This window comes from Porites lutea, chromosome 8 (genome assembly GCF_958299795.1).
Source record: "Porites lutea chromosome 8, jaPorLute2.1, whole genome shotgun sequence".
Classification (NCBI taxonomy): Eukaryota; Metazoa; Cnidaria; class Anthozoa; order Scleractinia; family Poritidae; genus Porites; species Porites lutea.
This window is the reverse complement of record NC_133208.1, coordinates 32451595-32474854: the sequence shown is the minus strand read 5'-3', so window position 1 is coordinate 32474854 and position 23260 is coordinate 32451595. Positions and strand designations below refer to the sequence as shown.

The window sequence follows — 23260 nt, the reverse complement described above, 5'->3', positions numbered from 1 at the left end:
GAGAGTAACAGCTATTAAGAAAATATCAGTGACCACGTAGAACTAGTACCACTACGGGTAGCCTCTCACTTTTTTGTCGAGCAAAACGCAAGAGGAGAAACAAGGTCACGCCCTGCGAGGAGAGCGCTTAGGTTTCTCGCGGTTTCAACGTACCACTTGGTTATCAGTTTGGGCTGTGCATTCACTCCGTTATCTTTGAAGGGAAACAGGAGACTGCTAAAAGTCTAAGGACTAGTTGGATATATATAACCCTAGCCAGAAAAGATGAACGACGATTGGTGGGAGAATGGTTTTACCAGTTGGTCTGAGATCATGATTTAAAATTGAGACAAGGGAGAATATTGACTACAGACAAAGAGAGCCAAGGAAACTCTAGAAGTACACTTCACCTCACACGTCATGGGCTTCTGTTGTTTAATGTTCGAATTGTGTTGATCAACATTCAACATAATAACAGCGTAAGATAACGTGAAAACAGCGTCTTTGTTTGCATACGGCTCGGGGTTACCCTCCTGCAAAAAAAGGACGACGAAATTTAGCTTCAAACTGGTCAAGGAATTTCAAATAAACAGATCTTTAACTCTGAAGTAACTTTCAGTAAACTAAGGAAACTGTTTAAGACAACATTTCTTGCAATCTTCGTGCTCAAAATTGCTTTCCCCAGTCTTGACAAAGGATGCACGTACGTGTACTAATCCCAAGTGGGTCTTGCGAGCACGCACGTACGTACGCACCAGCCGTGCTATACGCGTTAACGCGTGTGCGCATCTAACCAACTATGTGTCAGTAAAAAGTCGCGGAGTCAGGGTCGGTGTCGGGGTCAGGAACCATTGTTCTCTTTTTTCGTTTTCTGTATTATGCTTTGGTTTTGGGGAATAGACGCTGAATTGACTGACACCCTGAATAAATTAACCCGCCATTGAAGCAAGAAACAACGGAGCAAAACGCCCCGCGAGATCACGCAGGCGCTGGTTAGTTTTTTTGGGTAAGTTTTAATTGTGTGCACTCGTGTCCTTGATATTTCTCCTTTCGCCCTAAAAACCGGCCTACCCGCTAGCCAGCTTGCTCAGCCATTTCCTCAATCGTGCGGCAAACTTAATACGTTCAAACTTCTTTATCTAAATAACGAGGTGTCGTTTCTTTATTTGCACCTACTTTTCACCCGTCTGATGTTTCACTGAACTGACGAGTTTACTTACGTAAAGGAGCTCCGAGAAGAACTCTATGATATGCTCAATTACAGGACTCTCTCCAGGCAAACGAAAACTTTCCAGGAATGAACGAAGGGCTTCGTCGATTCTTAAATCGTGGAAATGGAAAGATCTGTAAATATATTTATAAATCAATTAGCAAAGAAGCTTTTCAAAATCAAGTGTGCTTGGCTTTGTATGCTTTATGTTAAGCCTGTCATTGCATCTTCAACCGCAAAAACCAAACCTAGAACCGACCTGACTAGCAAATCGGCACACATTTTTCCAGCGTTAGTCTGAGTGAGTTCTAATTGGCTCTTTGAACTGACATTAACTTCGTGATTGGCCAGTACGATTTCTGCAGAATGCTTAATATAAAAGGTAATTAAGCTCGACATCTTTTTAATTACGCTGTTTAAGAGACGTTGTTTTTCTTATCAATCCTTTTATCGCGTAAGGTAAAAAATATATATTAAGAAAACAAGATACCTAACAAACGCCTCCAATACTCGAGAGTTCTTTTTATCCCCAATGTAGTCACCAATCGTCTTTTTGTCCAGACGTGGATTTTCACGCAGAAATTTCGCCATTTCTTCAGGATTGAGAGGAGAGGAAAGTAAACCATGCTCTTGCAGAAATTCAATTCCTTTCTTCGGTTTATTGTTGAATTGTTCGGTCCCAGCTTGAAGAATCTGGAAAATTGAATTTAGTTAAATCAAATAATAGCGTTTTTATGTCACATGCGCAATTTATGTACCTGCGTATGGCACCAGTTGTAAGGTTTTTCCGCCCAATTTTCCCCCACGGTACCAAATGTAAAATTAAACTAATCACAAAGCGTGGAAATGTGCATTGTGATTGGTTTATCCCTCGACTTCTGCTTCGAACTCCGACAACCTGGTTTTCACTAGATCTTCTCAAACTCATCAATAATTCATAAAGAAAGTAAGCTTACAAAGAAAATTAATGTTTAATGAAAGTTTAAAAATCAGAAGAAAAACTGCTCAATTTTGCATCCTTAATTTCTCCTTCTGAAATCATTTTGTTTGAGGAGTAATATCAAGCATTTGATACAGTGTTTCATCACCAGATGAAACACTGAGAAGAGAGTAGAAAATAAGACGCGCAACACCTTGAAGTTCATCAAAAATACTGCTTTCAACTCTCTCCTCAGTGTTTCATCTGGTCATGAAACACTGCATCTCATGCTTGATATATTACGTAAAGCGAAGTCGGAAGAAAGTAGAAACGTTCATAGTCTTCCGACTCCGATTCCGTCGCGCAGATGACTCTGCTTACGACTCCGATTTTTGATTTCCACAAGGTCATAAGCGCTCTTACGTTCAATGTGTTGCGCTAAAAATCGTAGTTGCGAATTGTCCCGTGTAAGATCACCTTTAGATTCACTGTCTTTTTTCTAAATAAAAAGCAACAACGACAGAACAATAAAATACACTACAACGTACCTTTTTTCTTTGTCTGAGCGTAGCCAGTGTATCAGCGGTTGGAAACTGAGAAGAGAACAGTAACCCCATAGACGAGTGAATCAGTTTATCGCTCGTTTCGTTTGTCTTAAAACCTTTCTCTTGACTTCCCGGCAGCTCCTCCGCCATCACGCCTACCGTCATTTTCTTGGCCATGGCAAAGCCTGACGTGGGTGGGGAGGGTGGGGTTAAAGGCGGCGAGTCACAGTTTTCGTCTGTGCCTGAATCATCATCACCTGAAATATTTTAGATAAACAGACTTTTAACAGTCACTTATGCGCAAACGCGTTGTCCAGAAATACAGGGTAATCACATTATTATTATCAATCCAAAACATTTCTCCGTTATTGATCGACTTAAATCTCCCACCTGATTCTTCATAACCAGATTGCTAAATCTGATACGAAAAACAAGACCTTCCAATGAAGTCAAACGTTTAAAGCGTTTTCCCTATCTTAGTTTCAGGACTCTATTCACCATTATGTGGAATTATGGGGAAGGATGTACAAGAATAATTAATTAAGATAGATATATTTTCCATTTTTCTCAAAACAGCAAGCTTCTTTTCGTTGAAAATGCTACACGCCCTCGTAAAATTATACTGACAAATGGCGCCGAAGATAACTTAATTAGTAAACTTACAAAAATATTAGAAAATTTTCAGCGTATTTGTAACATCGTATGTTTCCAGCAGTGAAAAGTAGCAACCTTAGCTTTAAAGAAAAACTTTTCTTAGTTTTTGCAAATTTCTCTCATTCGACCGCGGTGAACATTTTGTTAACCGTTCGGAACTTTGATAAATCACCTTACTCGGTATTTGTTTCTTTATTACAGACCTTTAGATCTGAGGACTGACAAGAACGACTATGAATACGAGATTTGATTTAAAATTTTTTCGCGTACTCTCAAAAACTAGAGGAGGTTAAGCCCTCTCCAGATTGCAAAATGATAAAACTTCTAACATTTAGTCATTTGATATCTTGTTTCCGCTAGTACGATATTCTCGCGAAAGCTCGTACTAGAATGTCGACGTCTTTCACGTTTTCCCGCCAAAATGACTAGCGAGCACAACTTAGTCTTGAGAAAATCTCGTACTCGTAGTCGTTCTCGTCTTAGAATCTAAAGTTCTCTATTGATCTTTTGGAGGTTGGGCGCGAGACTGGGGGAGTGTTGTTTCAAATTGAACTGTGGGACTGTTTTCAGGGACAAATTCGGACACAGTTGCGCACCCAACTTCGTAACAGCCAATGAAAGTAGAGATGACGTCCTTAAAACTGTCCCAAAGTGCACTTTAAAACAACACCTAACCAGTCTCCCGCTTAACAACAACAACAACAACAACAACAACAACAACAACAACAACAACAATATTTTATTTCCCTTATTAAGGTTTACACGAGTGCACTGGCCCGCAGGTAGGCGGGCCAGTCAATTTACCTGTAGGAAATATTTAATGTTACTTGATTAAAATGAGGAAAGATTATACGGGGAGAAAAAAAATTACAGAAGATAAAGTTTTTCGGAAATTACCTGACTTTTCCTTCTTCTTCTTTTGAATTCCATTAGGAAAATTTTCCTCTACTGCCTTTTCCACTGTGTTCAACAACTGGGAATGACAGTGACCTTCAATGCTTTGAACCACAGCGAGAAGCGCATCAAGTGCCAGAATATGAACACTGTATAGACTGCCAGCTGGAAAGGCATTCTAAAATAGAAAGCATAAATAAATCAAACTGCCCGTGAATGATGAAGTTACAAACGACTGCAAGTGGTCCATCAGTTGCCAAGAGAATCGAGGGGTTGGTTCAATGTCTCTCTCTACCTAAGAAAATGATGGAAAGTGGTTATGGGTTTCGTAGCCTGAAAAAATTTTCGCGACACCACCACTGGTTTCCCGCCAAAATGACGTCTGAGAAACGAGCGCAGAAATTCCATACTGATGACGTGTCACTACCCTGATCTGGGTTGTGCTTCTGATTGGCTGAAGGAAATCTTCAGAGGTCCTTTAGAGGGGAAACCACCTTGGTCGCGTCGCGAAATGTAGGATGTTTTCTCAGGCTATGGGTTTTGAAAAAAAAAAACACCGTCAACTCTATGCGAGTGAATGACGCCAAATAAAGAACAAATTCTGTTGTAAATTCTCTAAAAATATGCCAAATTTTCCATTGAATGTAACTCTGGACACTCGGGCCTGGTGGAGAGAAAACCTAACAATAATATTTCTGAAAGAAAGATGAAATCGATCTACATGTGTATTACCTTAGAAAGTAGTTTGCAGAGTTCCTCAAAGACATTGGTGCTGTAAATATCACAATCATAGTTGAGGTAAAGTTCCATTACTAGATTAGGAACACGGAATAACTGTAAAAAAAAAAAAAAAAAAATAGATAAGCTAGAAGATGGTACACACCTGATAAAAAAAAAGTCAGCATTTGGAAACAAACTGGATTTTGTTTTACTTTACTGCTGACTTGGCACAAAATTTTCTTGACAAGATAATCCACATGGACTGTTACCTGGTTAATTGCATCCAAAATTAGCTCTCTTTTCTCGTAATGAACACTTTGTAGATCTAATGCCAGGATGTCCATTAGCTTCTTAAAGAACATCTACAAATGAAAAAAAAATATGTTAAAATGTTGAGGAGTTCTGCACCAGGTTTGAGGTGTCAGATTAGCAAACATGTTCACCTTCATCTCAGTAATTAAAGTATTTCCAATTATCATCTCATCTGCAACCAAATTAACGTTGACCCCTTGACTCATTAAAAACGCATCAAGAGTAACCAAACGTGCTACCAACCTCCATTTGAAACTTGAGATGAACACGCAGACCTTCAAAAAGCAGGAAGCAGACTCTGAGGGCCATAGTGAACAAGCCAAGGAGATCGCATTGAATGAGCTGCAGACAAAAATTCAGACAATACTAATTAAGGAAGGATATGTAGAAGAATCCCATGTAAAGGAGTGTTTCTAAATGTGATGTAATCATTATCCATAACAATGAAATACAATAATCATTAGTGTATTTCATTATTATGGACGATGATTACATCGAATTTAAAAACACTCCTTCACATGGAATTGTTCTGTATATCCTTCCTTAATCAGCATGAATAGAATATCTACCCAGTTCAATAAGCAATAAGTCATGGCTTTGTTTTGTATTAAGGGCTCAATCAGTTTGTTAGCCTGCAAGCAGGCTCACTTTTGCGAGTTTGGGAAAAATTTTGGCCGTAGATCTGCCAGCATGTAAGGAAAAGTGACTTTTCCTCGCACCATGGTGGGTCACTTTTGTGAGTTTGGGAAAAATTTTGGCCGTAGATCTGCCAGCATGCAAGGAAAAGTGACTTTTCCTCGCACCATGGTGGGTCACTTTTGTGAGTTTGGGGAAAAGTTTGGTGGCAGATCTGCCAGCGTGCAAGGAAAAGTGACTTTTACTCGTGCCATGCCAGCTCTGCTGCTGAAATTTTTCCTCAAACTAGCACAAATGGCACAAGTGAGTCTGCTTGTAGGATAATAGTTTCTTGGTGTTTACACAGGTGCAATCAACAACGACATAATTCAGTGGAACCCCGCCATACCAAAAAAGACACTGAAGAATACTGCCACACCACAATGCAACACCTAACCAACAATGGTTTCCGCACCACCAAGAAACACCCAGGACTTGGATCAATGTATACAAATGAATGAGTTCATGCTTTTTTTGTTGTTGTTGTTTTATAATGTTACTTCCTTTTCCTTTATCAAGACCAATGTTAGCTTCAATCAATTTTCAATTTTCACAGAATACCTACCCAAAAAAGATTCTTGCACATGTCATCCTTCACATAGTTCATAAGTGATGGAAACGTTCCAATGTGATGTGAACCAGATTCCAGAGCTACAGTTAACAGAGACAGGCCCATGTGGATCATGGCTTCTGAATTATGTCTGAAACCATAGTGTAACTTCTGTTAAGGCGAGTTCTTATCCAGTCCGCAAACAATAAACATACAATCTTTTACTAAGAAATAATTTCAGTCCTTGAAATTCAATGTGATGGGCTAGATCAGGGGCACCCAATGACAGTTTTCTGTAAAATATCAGTTCGGAGAAGCAAAAAACTGGCTAGAATTTTCTATAGCTTGAGGAAGGCTAAAATAATATTTCTAGATGACAGTTCCATTCATGTAAAATTTTCAAAGCTTATCTAATAAATATTCCCTATGATTTTCTAAAGTTTAATTTTTCGGATTTGATTCCCCAGGTTAGGCCAATTTCATAGAAAAAGCAAACCTAAAATTTTGCGGATTCGTAAACTTTAACTTGCATCTAAAATTTCCCAGAAAGTAACACTGGCGCCCTTTTAATTTCAAAAAGACTCAAGTTGCCCTAGGATGACCGAACAGATACAAATTTCTATAGCCCCGCTTTAGAATGTATTTCTAGAGACCTAAAAGTACTCTTATAGCATAGAAAGACATTTCAATGTGTTTTGGAGGAAACTGTCATTGGGTGCCCCCCTAGATGTGTTATATGCAACTGACATTTTAGGTGTAGTTTTGTAATAGCGGTACACTTATTGTCATAAAGGAGATATTCTGTACAGGAAAAATAACCAAAGAGCAGTTGACGAAACAACGTTGAAAACTAAACAAAGAATATAACTATTCTAGAAGATTCCAGTCCAAAACAAAAAGTAAATAAGAGTATGTGGGGAGCTAATTTAGGATCTAATCTAAACTAGGTGTCTGATCCAACAAACAGAGAACGGTACTTTATCATCACATCACTGCATCAAGGATTATTCTGTCATTTAAGACTGACTGGGGTTTCTTCGTGGAGCAGGAGGAAGAGGTAAGAGAGAAAATCCTTTTGACCAGGCTACCAACTGCTTCTCCAAGCAGAAGAATGATACACAAGCGAGGGTCCAAAAACCTCTCAGAGAGAGTATAGCAATAAGCTACAAACCTACCTGTCATGAGGGTTTATGAGTGAAATAAGAAATCTGAACAGCTCCCTGATGCAAGGTAGTCCGTAAGGGACCAGAGGACCAGCACCTACCATTAAAGAAGAAAAACAGAGATTAGTCAGCAGCAATTAATCTCGCCTTTAATCTTTTAAATTTTTTTTACACTTGTACAAGTCATGTACATCTCTGATAGCCTAAACAGCAAAGCTCACAGTGTACATGTAGCACATCTTATTTGCTTGCATGTTTTATTGCTGAAACAAAGAATACATAGCAATTCTCAGGAGATCCAATCCTTTGTTTTCAATTGTCAGAAATACACCTGTAACAAGTGCAATACAAACAATGCTCCAAAAGAACTGTTACATGATCGAAGATCCAGGGCCAACTAAAAATGCGTGAACAAAAAAATAAGGACTACCAGATATCCTGAAGATACATGATCTAGGATGGGCCAACTAAAAATGCATGAACAAAAAAATAAGAACTACCAGATATCCTGAAGATACATGTGCATGTAATTTCTAAAAGAAAGTGTTAAAATGTTTACTCTGTACCTTCTTTAACAGGTTCTTGGGGTGTGAAACGCACCCCACGGGGGTTCACATAGTCATCTTGTTGCAGACTGGACTCTGACTGGGTACCTTCAGTAACTTCTGACAAGTCCTCTGATTCCACCGTTTCTAATGACGCAGTGCTACCCATTATTTCTTTCCTGTCATCGTTATCCTCTTCTGTCATAAGGGTGCTAGCAACACTTTCTTGGCCATCCTGAGAAGTTTGAAGAAATGCTACAGTTGTAAATGGCGATGGAGGACGAGTTTGAAACCGAGAGCGAAGAAGATGATGAATGAAAACTTCATTCGTGAAGTGAACAAAACAAAATGGCTCCTTTAGGAGCCACCACTTCAATAAAAGTTTATGACCAACAGCAATGATTTTCGTACGCAAACTACTGGTAATTTGTGTTGTTGATAATTGCTCGGCTTATAGCCGAATATAAACATTCAACTGAAGCTTTTGCAGCATTAGAAAAATTTTTTTTTTTGCAAAAATATTCAGCTACAAGCCAAACCCCCTATCTTGTAGAAATTACCCTAGTTTCCAGTTTAATTAATTGGTGCAAAAATTGCTCGGTTTATAGTCTAATAAATACGGTACCACTGTACTGTACACAAATAGTTTATCTGTGGGAAGTTAAGACACACAAAAGAGCTACAGCAAAGGGCTGATTGCAGGCTATAAAGAATTTGCGCACATTTTATACCCTGTCCCTATACCTGCAGCTATGATTCAGTGATAACAAAAATAAGGATTTGCTTAACTCATACCTCCTGTTCAATAACCTTGTCACATCTTCCTTCCTGTTCATTTTCAGACATAACCAGTCCCTCAACACTCAAAGTATCTCCCTCAACCTGACTGCTCATCAGTTGAGAGGCTACTGATGGCTCTCCCTCAGGTAGGGGCTCTGTGGCATTAGTACATTCTTCAATAGGCTTCTCTGTGTCCCCACCAGGAACGGCCCCCTCTGGTACCACCTCAGGTTTTTCAGTTTCCTCCTCATTAACCATGTCTTCGTGTTCTTTAGTTTCTGTATTTACTTCTTCGTCTACCACCTCTTTGAGTTCCTCTTCGATCTTGCTGATCTCTGGTTGTCGCTCTAAGGCTGGTGGTGGGGCTGGTGTAGTTGTTGGACCTGATGTTGTTGCCGAGGTAACAGAAACCTCCTCTTGATGGGCTCTCCTTGGTTTAGGTGAAAAGTGTTTTTTCCTCTTTCCACTTGAAATAGCTCCAGCACGTTTGAATACCTACAATGAAATAAAATTCCTTCTAAAACAAATAATTATAATAATTTGGAATGGAAAGGCTGTATACTTTTCAGTAACAACCAAGGAGACAAAGTGACACTCAAACTTTATTTTCCACTCAATTCCATTTTTTGTGTAAAGCTAATCTCTCATATTAACCACTGTGATTTATCCATTGTAATAATTTTCTAATATAAATAACAGTAGAAAGTAGACTTCCCATTGAACCATTCACACTCAAAAACCCTACTTGAGATATGAAAAAAATCTGAGCAAGGTGTGACAACTGGGAGAAAAATGTGAGGAAGAGGAGAGACCACAGTAGAAAAATTAAGTGTAGTGTTTTTTCCACTATTTTGTGACCATCATCTAGTGAATTATGTATTGAGACAGGTACAGTAAAATAGATCTACTGTAACTTGTACAATAATTATAAGCCATGGTAATTGAAGCAACTTTAAACCTACCTTTCTTATGTTGGTAACTACTCCTGATTTTAACTCTTCTTTGAACTGAGGGAGTCTGAAACCAAACAGGCACATTAACTGACTCACAAGTTACATTTTGATACTGCTGTGATCTGTTCAAAAAGAATGACAAAAGCTCTTGCAAGGAATTTTATTGGGCATTCACCTTTTTCAAGAAAGTAGGGCCACGACCTAATGATTCTTCGACAGTCTTTATGATTAAATTCTGACAAAAATAAGCACTTGTTCTATATATCTATATATATAAATGCAGGGGTTTCATTATGGTAGAGTGCAGACCCTTTATTTTGATGTTTTACCATTGCCTCCTCTAACCTGATTTCTTTATTTTTTAGTTTACTTCAGTGCTTGCAAAAGTAATCTGAAAGTGCCAGTACATGTATCTTCAAATGATTTTTTTGAATTAATTTTCAGGTGTTGCATCTTTAACTGCAATGATCTGCTAGGCATTTAAAAAATGAACAAGAATGCTCTTACAGCAGCATTAAGTCTCGCTTGCATGGAGATTAAATCGAGAAATGAAGAGGGGATTAATTCTACACGGTACAGGATTTACTCGCTAAAGAATTGATTTAGTGCTCGTGTTAGCAATGACCGAACATACCCCTGCAATCACAGGCTATACGAATGTATGAATACATGAAAATTTAAGGGCCTTGATTCCAGAAAAATTACATCATTGCAAGAGATCAAAAAAGTGATTTACATGGCACATCATTTCAATCATTGCATGCTTATCACAAGACCTATTTACATACAATGAAAGTTTACAACACCCGACCATCGCAGTTTTGCTAATTAAGATTCCTCTTTTTGTTTACCACTGTAGTGTTCACTTGTTCTAAAGTAATCAATGCTTTCATGTGATAGAATTTGTGGACCGACTTGTTGAGGAAAAGCTCTAAATTTAATCTTTCCAAAGCTTTCTTCGCAAAACATGCAAGGCTCCAGTCATGCAATGATTCTTATTCCCAGATTCCATGCCTGGGACCACAACCGCCTTTTTATGTAGTAAATATGAAGGAAAAAAACGGCTTGCAGATTAGAGTCTCGCTGCTTACGCAAGCGAAACTAATAATATACATGACAATCAATTTGCATGGCAAGGGATATATACCTTGAAAATAAAAGCTGCACCATATCCATCAGGGTTTGTTCAGCAGAACGGCGAAGAAGTTCTACAGAACAACAAAATGTTATAATTAACTTAAATACATTGTAGAAGCCAAACCTCTAAAACTGTTTCTTTGAAGAAAAGAATTTACCAACGTTGATTATTATTTAATTTTAACTCACTAGTCTTAGTATACCGATTTACTTTTCAAGAATATGGCTGATGAATCTTTACATACCACTAAGTCTTGTTTCAAAACAAATCCTAAAACACGACTGCATGATTTCACAAACAGACTCATTTGTCATGTGGGCGCCTACAGGTGTCAACAATAGAGTACGGAGAACCTATTGAACATACAGACAAGTAAATTAGAAGCTTTTAATACTGTAATTATACAGTAGTTTGAGCATATGATACTTATGTAAGCTAATACACTGTATCGTGACATGAGTCATTGCCACAGTCCGTCTGTGAGCTGGTGCCTAGATCCTTGTTATGGGCCCTCTGCTGTGTACCAGGATTAGAGTGTGTGCCATGATTGGTCTGTTAAAAATGCCATTGTATATTTGCCGATCATTTTGAGGGAAATTCCAAACACATTTCAAAAATTCCATTGAGTCCATTGCGAAACAGAACAAGGATCTACACTGTATGCACTACTTTGCAGACATTACAAGTCAGGGTTAAATTAAATCTGCAACACAGGCTAATGCAGCATGTATCCTGTATGCTACCACATTCAGTACAATGATGAAAGAAACATCTCTTCAGTAAACCAAGAACTACATTTGCATTTTTTGTGGCCCCATTTCGGAAGATTCAAGACATATAAAACTAAAGGGTATTTAAATGTTGATAGTGTCTTGAAGTCTTAAGATACAGTTTTTGTTCAACATATGATAACATACCTGAAGAATTTTCATAAGCACTACTTCATCACTACTTGGGTCCGTTCCAACAAATCTGGCATGTGTAACTGCATCTGCAAGATTCTCAATGCCAGAAGCAGCACTTTCACAGGTTGGATCTGTTAAGAAAATTAACAGGACACAATAACATGAAAATTGGTATTATGTTACGTACATGTACTACTAAACAAGTTGAATGCAAAACAAAATTGGAACATTATGCGGATTTCTAGCAGGTCACTGTAATAATACATGTATGTTATATTGTTCAGCGAAATAGAACCCTGGAGTAGATTTCCACAGAATTGATAATGCATGCCACAAGAAATCCTCTCAATCCCTTCCACCCCCTCCCCCTCACCCTCCCCTCCCCCTCACCCTCCCCTACCAGATCTAGTACTAACACACGGTTTAGTACTACACATACCAATAAGGCCATAAGATAGAAACTTGTTGACAGATGACAGTGCCACCCCTGTGATGGGTCCTGTGGTATCCTCTGATCTGATCACATCAAGAAACGGCCCCAAGAATGTATTAACATCTATTTCACTTAAATCTGCCAACAGAATAAAATAGGAGTCAGTTTCACACCACAGCAAGGAAAGTTTAGTTAGCAAGAGTAGCCTTTTTTATCGTTACAATCATGAAGCATGCAGCTATTTTTTCAGTTTTGGAAGTGCTGGGCGTGTTTTGGCCTCAAACTGTTGCCAAAGAAATTAAAGGAGAGATTCTTCTTAAAGCTGAAATCTACATATAAATGAAACATTCCCCGTGTACAGTATCTCCTACACGTATTTCTGTGAAAGCAACGACAGGACAGGTTTGGAGACCACGTTGGTTTGTTCCTAGCAAAAGCACTTCATAATCAAGTCCAAAGTATACACTGTTTTTAAAACAAACTAATTTTCAATAGTTTGATGCATATGAAGACAGTTTTTCTAGATAAAGCTGTAGTGATAAATGTACAGCCCGGGAGAAAAGGTGTAAAAGTTATATCAGCCATGTTACAGACAGCAGGTGTTGTTGATTATGATGTCTTGGCTTAAGAGAGAATCACAGTACAAAAATTATTTTTACAACCATACAAAACAGGGCTTGTGTTTACAGTGTTCTAGAACTACTACTATTAAATCAGCAAACAAACTTCCCCATGAGAGAGTAAATTTTCATTTAACTGGAAGAAACAAAAATTATCCATGGTAAAAAAGAACAAGCAGAAATACACAAGCAGGTGGCGAAATTTTACAGAAAATAAATGTCTGAAAAACAGTGTGAGTCTCGTCTTCTACTCTAGTAATGACATTATCAGAACTACACAAGACCTAATATAATACACTGTATGCAATGCCAGATTTATAAAAACTATTTGTTCATTTTCTTCAACTACGGTGTTTCATATGAGTTATTTTAGCATTCCATTCTTTCTTGAATGTGGCAACAGAAAAAGCAAAATCAATTTAATTACCAGCAACCAAAAAACAGTTTAAGTACTGTAAAGTAAATAAGCTATATATGGAGGAAAATTTCTCCTCAACCAAATAATAAAATAATGTAATCATGAGAGACAATACAGTGTACATACTTGGACGAACTTGGAGCTTTGCGGTTGTTAAACATGCAAAATCTAACATTTTTAAAAGTCTAATCCCTCTGGTTGAAAGGACATAATTGCATGTTATTCCAAAGTGACAAGAAGCAAGTCATAAATTATTTAATATTTAAATCAAGAGATCAAAGTTTATTGCAAAACAAAAGCTAAGTACCACTGTACCACCTGCATACATGTGGATGCAAAAAGCAATGGGATAAAAAAGGAAAAAAAAGAATAAAAATATTAAGACTAGAAACTCTGACTATCAAAACTCGATAATCAAAAAATAAATTCTCCACTTAATTTGGTTATTTGAATAATACTCCCAGATAGTGCTCCAGTCTCCAGTACATGTCTCTACATCTCGAGGATAAAATAACTTTTGAAGTTTTTAATTTCTGTGCTTTAAGTTGGGATTTAGCCCAAACTTCTCCAAAAATCCAAAACAATCTCTATCATATAAGGACTGTCTTTGTACTAGTGTGACAGTGTAGTTATGTTGTGTGTTGTGTGTGTTTTCGCTATCTTAATTAAACCCTGCTTGTAAATTATGTACACAACGTTTAATTGTGAGAAATATTGAAATAAATATTGGCTGAATTGTAGAAAAATTTATGGTTCTTTTAGTGGCAGCATTATTGCACATATTCATGACAAAGATTATTTTTGTCTTAACAGTCATGGATGTGACTGTTAAAAGTCTGTTCTTCACATAACGCTGATAATAACGTCCTGATCCACAAGGTACCCACTTTATGATTTTGGGACTACAGCTGTAGGTTGATTTCTGTATGGGTGGGCTCGGTTGATATTTGAGAAAGGGGGAGTTCCAAAATAGGCTCCTTAGATTTATTTTGTAAAATCTCTCTTATTTTAACAGACTGTTGAACATTTTTTCATGACTCACTTTACATGAGAAACAATCTTAAGACGTTATGTCTTACAATTTGTAATAATGACAACCAATAGCATCACTACTTACTTTGATCAGTCAGCTGAGGTCAAAATCAGATTTTAGTACCACAAACTGATGATACACAAATCAAAAACTGACTCTGAAGATGACTAGACAAGCTGTTGAAGGATCAGTTGCTGTTAACAACAGTAATTCAGGACTACACTCACCCACACAGTGATATTCCACCAGCCTACATTTGTGCAGTGCACACAAATAACTGCTGGGTTCAATTTAGTATATTACAGGACTTCTTCATAATTAGAAACTGTTGGAGATTTACCAATATAAGAAGCCACAAACTTAAATGACAGGTTACTCTTTAAAAACTTATTAGAGCATTACCATCTGTTTCTTCAATAACACTTACAAAAAAAATTATAAATCTATTGATGTTGAAAGGCTGTGCTCTAAGAAAAATTGAAGGGAGCAAAAGCTGGGTCCAGGGGCGACCAGGCACTGCGAGAGCAGCATTGTGTGTTGTCATTTGATCTGCCTTATAATACACTTAGGTACATGTTCTGGTAAAATCTGTTCTTAGCTCATAAGATGGAATCCATCAGGAAATTAAGTAATTTTAATTTTCAGAGAACAAAAACCTTGTACCAGAATAATTTACACCTTATTGCATTCTTTTAAATACATTTTTCAAGTGCTATAGATGTAATTAGTTATGTGTAATGACACCAAAGAAATTTTCTTATGGGAGCCCGAGAAAATAAAATTTAATGTCAAATTTCACAAGAATTGTGAAAAAACAGGAAAAGTTCTAAAAATTTCATGTGCAAGACGTCATTTTGTGAAGTTTGATATTTATTTTCTCGCGCTTGATAAGAAATTTTCTCTGGTGTTATTACACATAACTAATTACATCTATAGCCCTTGAAAAATGTACAAAAGAATGCAATATGCTTTAAATTATTCTGGTACAAGGTTTTTGTCCACTGAAAATTAAAATTACTCAAGGAGGATGGATTTTACCTAAGATAACTCACCAGAAACAGTGACAAGTTGGTCTTTGAGCTGAGAAAACCCGTGCAACAGGGGATCTTGTTCTTCATCCTAAATGCAAATTAAAGAAACAACAGATTAACCTGATAAAGTGCTAAGCAACCAACATGCTGTTGTTGTGGACTATACTTTTTTGTGTTTTCTTCTGTGGTGTTGAAATTTTCCTCCTGGCCCGAGTTGACTGTTCAAAAGGTGGATAGTGCTATTCGATGGATAAATCTCTATCCAGTGGATAAAGCAATAATTGGTTTCCCAAACACTTATCCAACGTTCCAACAACCAGGGCCTGAAGTATCTACAACTCTCAACAAAACTGAAGTGAAAGAAACCCCTCAAAAGAAGATGCTAGAGTGCAGGACAAGAAGACTGGAGATCATCTCAGGTTACACTGGTATTAACCTAGTTTTATTCAAAATTTTCCATGTTATTCATAGCAGATAAAGAGAAATTCTGGTTTAACCTGAGAACAAATTTTACCTACAAACTCTATTATGCTGGTATGCATATGATGTCACAAGTGCTAATGTTAGCAGTCAAGAACTATAATATTTCTCTGCTACAAAGAAAGCTCTATTTTTTTTATGACGGATTGACTACCAATATGGCTGCATTGTCACATAAATGAAAAGTAATAAATTATGTAATGTGAATGACTACCAACCTGGATGCCATGTCACTTCAGCAGAAAGCAATCAAAATTAGCTAATATCCTAACATGTACTGCTACAATTACCCATTTTTGATTATTAAAGTTTACTGAGTTTTGAGGATAACAAGTTATGTACAATCCTCATGGTTTCACACTTACAGTTCCATGACGGTGCTTGAAGATCATTATGCTCTTCTAAGATCAATTTAATTTTAATACACAATATCAATAACGTCAGTTCTAACTATTAAATTATCCCATGCACACAGCACCGGTCAAATGCGGAAGATCCGAAAATGCAAATTAAAATAAAATGCTTAAATATTAGCTTTTTGTAAAGGCTTGGACTCCATAAAAAATACGGAACACATTCTCATCGACAAGCAAAAATTTATTACACCGGTCGTCCACCTAAGCCCGATTCAGCTCGCTCCATGCCACGATATTGTCAGAAATTTTAATACACAGCAATGTTTGCCTTCAATTGGTAAATTTGTTCCTAGAGTATTATTTTATAGTTCGTTGGTTTTACCTGATGGCTATGGGAACCTCCTCGAGTGTTTCTTCGTAAAGCTGCCACGACGAGAGACATCTCGCCTTGAACGATGTAGACGCCATTTCTGGGGGTCATGGGACCTTGTTCTTCGCCTTTAAACATGAAGATTCCAAACTCGATGGTCGAGTTTTTTCGCTGGTTAGGTGCTACAGATGTTAATGTTTTATCCTGAACCTTAGAAACATCCTGATCGCAAGGGAAGTAAGTAAATATTAAATAAATCAAGATCCGGTCATTTCTTACAAAATTTTGAAGGAGGACATTTTGGATGTAGATCCGCTGACGTCACGGGGTTACACGCAGGCGCTAAAGGAGAGAAACCTGGACCGAGGCAGTTCCAGTCTACACCGCGCCCAACGAAGATTAAGCCTGTTGAAAAATTACCTAAAGTAACCGAAAGTTAGTCTGGAAGAACGGGATAAGTATGGAGGGAAAAAACACCGCAATTTCCAAACATCTAGAGGCCTACCCTTATCAGATAGCCGGCCATTTAACTCAAGGTTAGTTTTTCGGAACTTACAGGAAATTTGTACGGCGAAAATCACTGATTTCATTGTTACAACAGATATGGTGTCCACCTTGTTCTTTCCAAGTTGTCAGAATATATTATCATGATATAATATTACCTGGCGGGTATCTTGGCAAACTGCATGAATATTCATTTCAGTAACATTAATTATTTTCTATACCTCCTTACAATCTGTACGTGGGCAGTGTTTTTGATGTATCTTCCACGTTGTTGTTTCCATGGTCAGCAAAAACTGTCACATCAATTTTTTTCTGTACAATTTTCATTTGCAAGATTTTATTTTTTGGGGAGCAAGTTTGGTGCGGTGGTGAGAGCACTCGCCTCCCACCAATGTGAGCCAGGTTCAAATCCTGGCATTTACGTTGTACATGGATGATGACTTTGTTGTTGGTTTTCTCCGATCCCTTTTTCTGAGAGGTTTTTCTCCGCGTATTCTGACTGGTATTCCCCTCTTCTCAAAAACCAACACTTCCAAATTTCAATTCGATCTGGAACACACGGACACTTTTAAACGAGTGCTTTAAAACTCCTTAGTGCTTTATGGTAAACAAATTTTGCATGCTTCTCTTTTACACTTGATTTCTCTCTATCTTATAAGCAGCATTATTGTGGGCCAGTCAGAATAATAATACTGTTATTACAAAAAACGACTTATACAATTGATGTTTTTTTTTTTAATTTTAAAGAAAACAATGTCTGTGGTTAGAAAATTGTTTTGGAAATTCAATCTTATCATAATTGGTCTTTTTGTGCATAAATAGCAACTTAAGGTTACCAGATATGTAAAAATCTTAGTGAATTGTGACATAATTTGACATTATATCTGTTAGAACCACTTCAGGTGACTGTAGATGGCTGTGTACTGAAGCAAGTACAAAGGCCTCCAAAGGGGGAGAGAGAAGTTGTCTTCTATGCAACTGTATTTGACAAAAAAGAAGAAAGAGAAGAAATACTGCAACTGAGAAGATTTCTGCCCGTCTATTATGGAATTGTGGAATTGGGTATCCTAAGCATGTACTGCGGTTGTGGAGGTTTTGGGGTCCCTTCCCCTTTCCTGTCAACCTCATTCCCAGGATCTCCCTTCTTCCTGTCAACCTCATTCCCAGGGTCTCCCTCCTTCCTGTCAACCTCATTCCCAGGATCTCCCTTCTTCCTGTCAACCTCATTCCCAGGGTCTCCCTCCTTCCTGTCCACCCAGTTCCTAGGGCCCCCTTCCTTTCTGTCAATCTCATTGTATTCTCAAGGTGTCTCCTTCCAGGCAGCCTTAAGTTCCCTTACAGTATCTCGATCTCTTGTCAAACCTCACCCCTAGAGTCTCTCTTCTTCCTTCCCTTTAACCTCATTTCCCAGGGTTTCTTTACTTTGATCTCTATCAAACATAATATTTTTATAACTGCAAGCTCATTGGTTAAGCTAAGAGCTATTTCCTATTTCATAAATTGAGACCAATTTCCTATTGTTTTAACTCTTGTGACGTCAAAATGTTTAAAAAAGTAGAACCAACAAATTTCAGAGTAAAAGACAAAGGAATTTCAAAATAATTTATTAGTGTCACTATTTGGAATTATCTTTTTTAATGACATAACCAACCAGTGATCTCATGAAATCTACTTTATTGTCAAAAGGGTCTCAAATAATATTTATGAATCCTTAAGTGTGAAGCTTAGATTCCTCAAGGTATTTAAAACTTGAGAACATCACCACCAAGTTTCGCCTGCCATGTGTTATGGATATTAAGATTGGTAAGGTGACATGGGAAGATGATGTTGATGAATCATTTAAAGAAAGAAGAAAAAGAAAATGGCCCCTTAGAGAGATAGCTGGATTTAGCATCCTTGGTTTTATGGTATGTGCATAAAAACAGGCTTTAAAAGGAGAAGAGAGAATTCTCTTTGCGTGCCCAAATAACCACTTTAATGCATGCCACACAGGCTAATAAAAAATTCTGTGGCTAATTTTTGTTATGGTAAAAGAAGTTTTAAACTATTTTTTTGGCTGTTTGTTTTTCCTTGGATTTATAAGTATCTGGTAAGCGAGGCATCAATTATATTTTGATTGACAACCCTTGGTAAGGTGAACACAGACCAAAGAAAAAAAGAATTTACACAAAAGATGTAATGCAAACCAACGTTATTTTTCTCAGGACAAGACAATAGTGTTTAGACTTAATAAATAAATGAATATTGATCATTAACATTCAGTGATTTTTTTAAAAATGAAAGCATAATTTACTCTGTTAAAGTCATACCTGGTAAACCGTCTGGAAAAAATGTTGCAACTAAGTTTGTGTTATTTTATACACCTAGAACTCTTCACACTGTTCAAGCTTATGTCTTATGAACTCAACAGGTTTATAACCATAAAACAAGCTGTTATGAACGTTTTATGCGTGAATACTGTATGAAACTGGCAACTATGGAAGATGCTGAAAGAAGTAAGTACACCTCTATTTTGATTGTAATGTTATTAATTCTAATAAAATTATGACATTTCCTACTTATAATAGCAAGTCTTGCAAAATTCTGGCCAGGTGAAACATGGGGAAGTGGGGACTCACTCCCATGTGAACATATACTGTTATACATTAACACCATAATACTGTGTTGGAGAATGGTCTCCTTTAAGGTTCAAGTCGAGCTTGTGCCACACCCAGGTTAGTCTCCTTTTGGGTCTATTTATTTTCCAACAAGCAGCCGTGCGTCTTTTATATGGGAACCCCCAACTTGACTATAATCAGAGAAGTTCCTATACACAAGAATGAAAAACTCGAGATGCTTACCATATACGATTGTTGTACACTTCAGACAAATTAACGGATAACCATTTTAAACGGACACCTCATTATTACAGACAGTTTGCTTTGTTCCTGGGGAAAGAAAGCCCTTAAATTTTCTCCTCATTCAACCTGCTTAATATGGACATCCCATTAATAAGGACACTTTCTGTGGCCCCCTCAGTGTCCGTAATAACGGGGCCTGACTGTAGTAGGGAGTGTTTTCCTACCATTCTCACCCCTCCGACATTTTATGAAATTTGAGTGGAAACCAAAAATTTAACATGCGATCACTTGTAACCGTGGTGAACAGTCACCCCTTTCCCATGATAAGCCCTTGCAAGTGTTGGTATGAAACAAGGGGACAAGGGTTTTATTTATGGTTGCTTCTAAGTTACTTGAAACTGTGGAGTGTGAAGACCTTACTGAGTAGCCTAGAGTATAAGCAGTCAGTCTTATTTCTTAGTCCGACAAGCAAAATGCACCCAACACAAAAATGACCATGCATGTGATGGAAGGCTCGAGACAGGAAAGGCACCTGCCCTCATTCCTTGCGTCTTTCATAAGTGTGTGCACTCCCCTTACTAAATCTGAAGAAAAAGCAGAGACTGCTTGCAGTTTATATAAGAGCAACCTGCTCTCCTGGCAGGTTTAATTCCAGGCACCTCAGCTCTCCAATCTTAATCTCTATAATCTTTGCAGCCTTTTGCAAGTTTATGGGCAGTGTCAATACAGAATGGACTCTGCATATACTAGAGCAACTCCTGAAAAAACTCACAGAGATTGAAGAGTGGTTCAAGACTCAAAGACTGTACAGATTTATTGCAAGTTCTATTCTGATATCATACGAAGCAGACTGCCATCAAAATGTTGTCGGTAACTTTACACCATCCAATGACAGACCTTCATCTTTTGTCTGTCAAGACCAATCATTAACTGACACTGTGATTGATTCAAATGTTAGTCCACATTTGCCTTCAACAAACCACCAACAGCTGTTGAACAGAACTTTGGTAGATGCAAGGATAATTGATACTGCTCATGTATTTACAACTTCAGACACTGACTTCAACTATTTGTTTGGCTTGGAAAATATTATCTTGACTGTTAACTGCGTACAGAAAAGTTTTAATTAAACATTTGGTCAAATCTTCTATGCCATGTGATCAAAGTTGCATGATTTTTGTGTTATTCTCTGGCCTGTTTGACTGAATCGAGCTGCATATGAAATGGGTGGGGATGCTCGTCGTCTCGCTTAGGGGTGTAAATTTCGGATTTTGGTCTCACTTAGGATATTCTGGGCAAAACACTATCATGTTTAGCCATGAAGGTCTCGTTTAGGGTTGCACACAAAAAAATATATTTCATATGTATATTATTTTCGTCTCTTTTAGGGGTCAAAAAAAACGCTTGGGCCACGCCCAGATCGGTTTTCTTTAGGGGTTTCATTCAAAATTTCCGACGAGCATCCCCACCCCTTTCATATGCCGAGTCCCCCCGAGATTGCAACCCCATTCTAGCAGTCACAACGGGGGAAAGTATGAGAATTCCAGGTTCAACTCCAATGCTTATGGTTTTATATACAAAATGCAGTCACCCGAAACAAGCCGTGCACATGAAATCAAGTCGCCTCTGAATGAGTGAAGAAAATTTCCATACGGAGTTGAGTAGTCAATTACATTTTACCACTATATCATATATCCTAAGCTTTAATTATAGTTATAGATATGAAATAAATCTTATTCAGATAATGTACACAGCTAATTAATCGATTCTGTACAGCAAAGAAAAAACTGTCTGGATACTGGCCACCTGACATCAATACTTAACTGAATGTTTCTGGCTTCCGTTATTCCAAACAAATAGAATTTCAAGAAGAATAAACTTTTTGAGAACCTAACTTCTTTAAGTATCTTCACTTTACATATAAAACAGTTTCTTTGAAAAAATTATATCACCTTACCAACCCTTTTCTGAGCAGCACTAATTTTACTGTGCAGTGAACAGCGTAAATATTAGCCATGAACAATTTATTCACCTGAACAGAAAGGTGTCTTTTGCGACCGTTTCGTAAGCTTTTAATTCGCCAAAACCTTCATCTTAAAGCTGAAATGTTCAGCTTTCATTCGAAATACTTCGTTTACTGGTAACTGAAAAGAACGCCTCAAAAAATGAGTTTTTGTTTTAAGTGTCCCGATACTGGTACTGTCCGGATACTGGGCAACATACTGCACTCAATAATAACTCAGTCATTCATACAGTTATTACACATTATGCCAAAATCTCAAGAGCCTGTAGTTTCTTCATTCACAATGCATGAACAGCCTCTCTTACCGTTAGAAGGCACTCGTTAGGGAAACAGAAATTCCCAGTCTGATGATTACGTGAAAAAACGGCAAACCATTATGCACCTGCAAACTTAACATACAAGCTTCAGTCATGGACCTTCAGGTGGTATTTCAACAGGGACCATTGATTTGTGGGAAGAAATGGATGGTAAACAAGTATGGTAAGAAATGACGAGAATGTCAGACAAAAACAGCTCAGTTAATTAGGCCTGCCACTGTTTCATTCATTTGACAGTTCATTGTTATTTTTGCCTGACAGACCAAAAATTTTGCCTGCCATTTGGCCATTGGCAGGCCACTATTTCGAGCCCTACCCTCATCCATTAGTCACTCTCTTTTCTACCCTTTTTCCCTACTAAGAACTCAAGGAAATTTTTTTAAAACCAAAATTTACAAAGACATTGATAACTGACTGCAAAGACACCATACAAAATTTTATTGAACCTGCTTTATGCTTCACTAAGCTTACAAGAGAAACCAACTACAACTGCCCACACTTCTTTATCACCACAGGCTTGCTTGTCTTGCCACTATCACTACCGAATGACTCAATCTTTTTGACAACATCCAACCCCTCAGTAACACTTCCAAACACCACATGTTTACCATCCAGCCATGTAGTTTTAGCAGTACAAAGGAAAAATTGAGATCCATTTGTGTTGGGACCAGCATTGGCCATAGATAAAATTCCTGGAGAGGAAAGAAAGTAAAATTGAGAGACATACATCTTCAACAAAGTTTTCATAAATCCTTGACACAGACATTCTTAAAAAATTAAGTCAGGAATATCCCACAAGATAACCAATAACCACAGGATCCCAAGATTTGGAGTTGCAATATTGCAATATATACCTTGAATTTTGAAACAAATTTTGGTGAAAAAAAGCGCAT

The 23260-nt window shown here is 37.6% G+C and overlaps 3 protein-coding genes across 5 annotated transcripts in view; 1 reads left to right on the top strand and 2 right to left on the bottom strand.

Moving 5' to 3' along the window:
* LOC140946203 (Golgi-specific brefeldin A-resistance guanine nucleotide exchange factor 1-like) overlaps positions 1-16992 on the bottom strand; it is a 28547-nt gene extending 11555 nt beyond the window's left edge. For 2 of the 3 annotated variants that reach the window (XM_073395287.1, XM_073395289.1), the window contains exons 1-19: positions 16696-16992; positions 15499-15565; positions 12382-12513; positions 11955-12073; positions 11282-11390; positions 11047-11107; positions 9909-9963; positions 8968-9441; positions 8188-8404; positions 7634-7718; positions 6474-6609; positions 5477-5575; positions 5191-5283; positions 4934-5035; positions 4205-4379; positions 2657-2910; positions 1680-1882; positions 1200-1323; positions 390-512 (exon numbers count right to left, since the gene is read on the bottom strand). In XM_073395287.1, coding sequence (XP_073251388.1) covers positions 390-512; positions 1200-1323; positions 1680-1882; positions 2657-2910; positions 4205-4379; positions 4934-5035; positions 5191-5283; positions 5477-5575; positions 6474-6609; positions 7634-7718; positions 8188-8404; positions 8968-9441; positions 9909-9963; positions 11047-11107; positions 11282-11390; positions 11955-12073; positions 12382-12513; positions 15499-15565; positions 16696-16821 — 2754 coding nt within the window. In that variant the 5' untranslated portion in view covers positions 16822-16992. The remainder of the gene's footprint in view (positions 1-389; positions 513-1199; positions 1324-1679; positions 1883-2656; positions 2911-4204; positions 4380-4933; positions 5036-5190; positions 5284-5476; positions 5576-6473; positions 6610-7633; positions 7719-8187; positions 8405-8967; positions 9442-9908; positions 9964-11046; positions 11108-11281; positions 11391-11954; positions 12074-12381; positions 12514-15498; positions 15566-16695) is intronic. The other variant, XM_073395288.1, reaches the window with a different exon arrangement.
* Positions 16993-17093: 101 nt separating this feature from the next.
* Positions 17094-21177, top strand: LOC140946456 (inositol polyphosphate multikinase-like). Its single transcript, XM_073395579.1, has 5 exons — positions 17094-17219; positions 18079-18249; positions 18916-19094; positions 19598-19682; positions 20724-21177. The coding sequence occupies exons 1-5, from the start codon at positions 17144-17146 to the stop codon at positions 21155-21157; spliced, it is 945 nt and encodes a 314-aa protein (XP_073251680.1). The 5' UTR covers positions 17094-17143; the 3' UTR covers positions 21158-21177.
* Positions 21178-22780: 1603 nt separating this feature from the next.
* LOC140946455 (peptidyl-prolyl cis-trans isomerase-like) overlaps positions 22781-23260 on the bottom strand; it is a 7337-nt gene continuing 6857 nt past the window's right edge. The window contains exon 5 of the mRNA XM_073395578.1: positions 22781-23059. Coding sequence (XP_073251679.1) covers positions 22851-23059 — 209 coding nt within the window. The 3' untranslated portion in view covers positions 22781-22850. The remainder of the gene's footprint in view (positions 23060-23260) is intronic.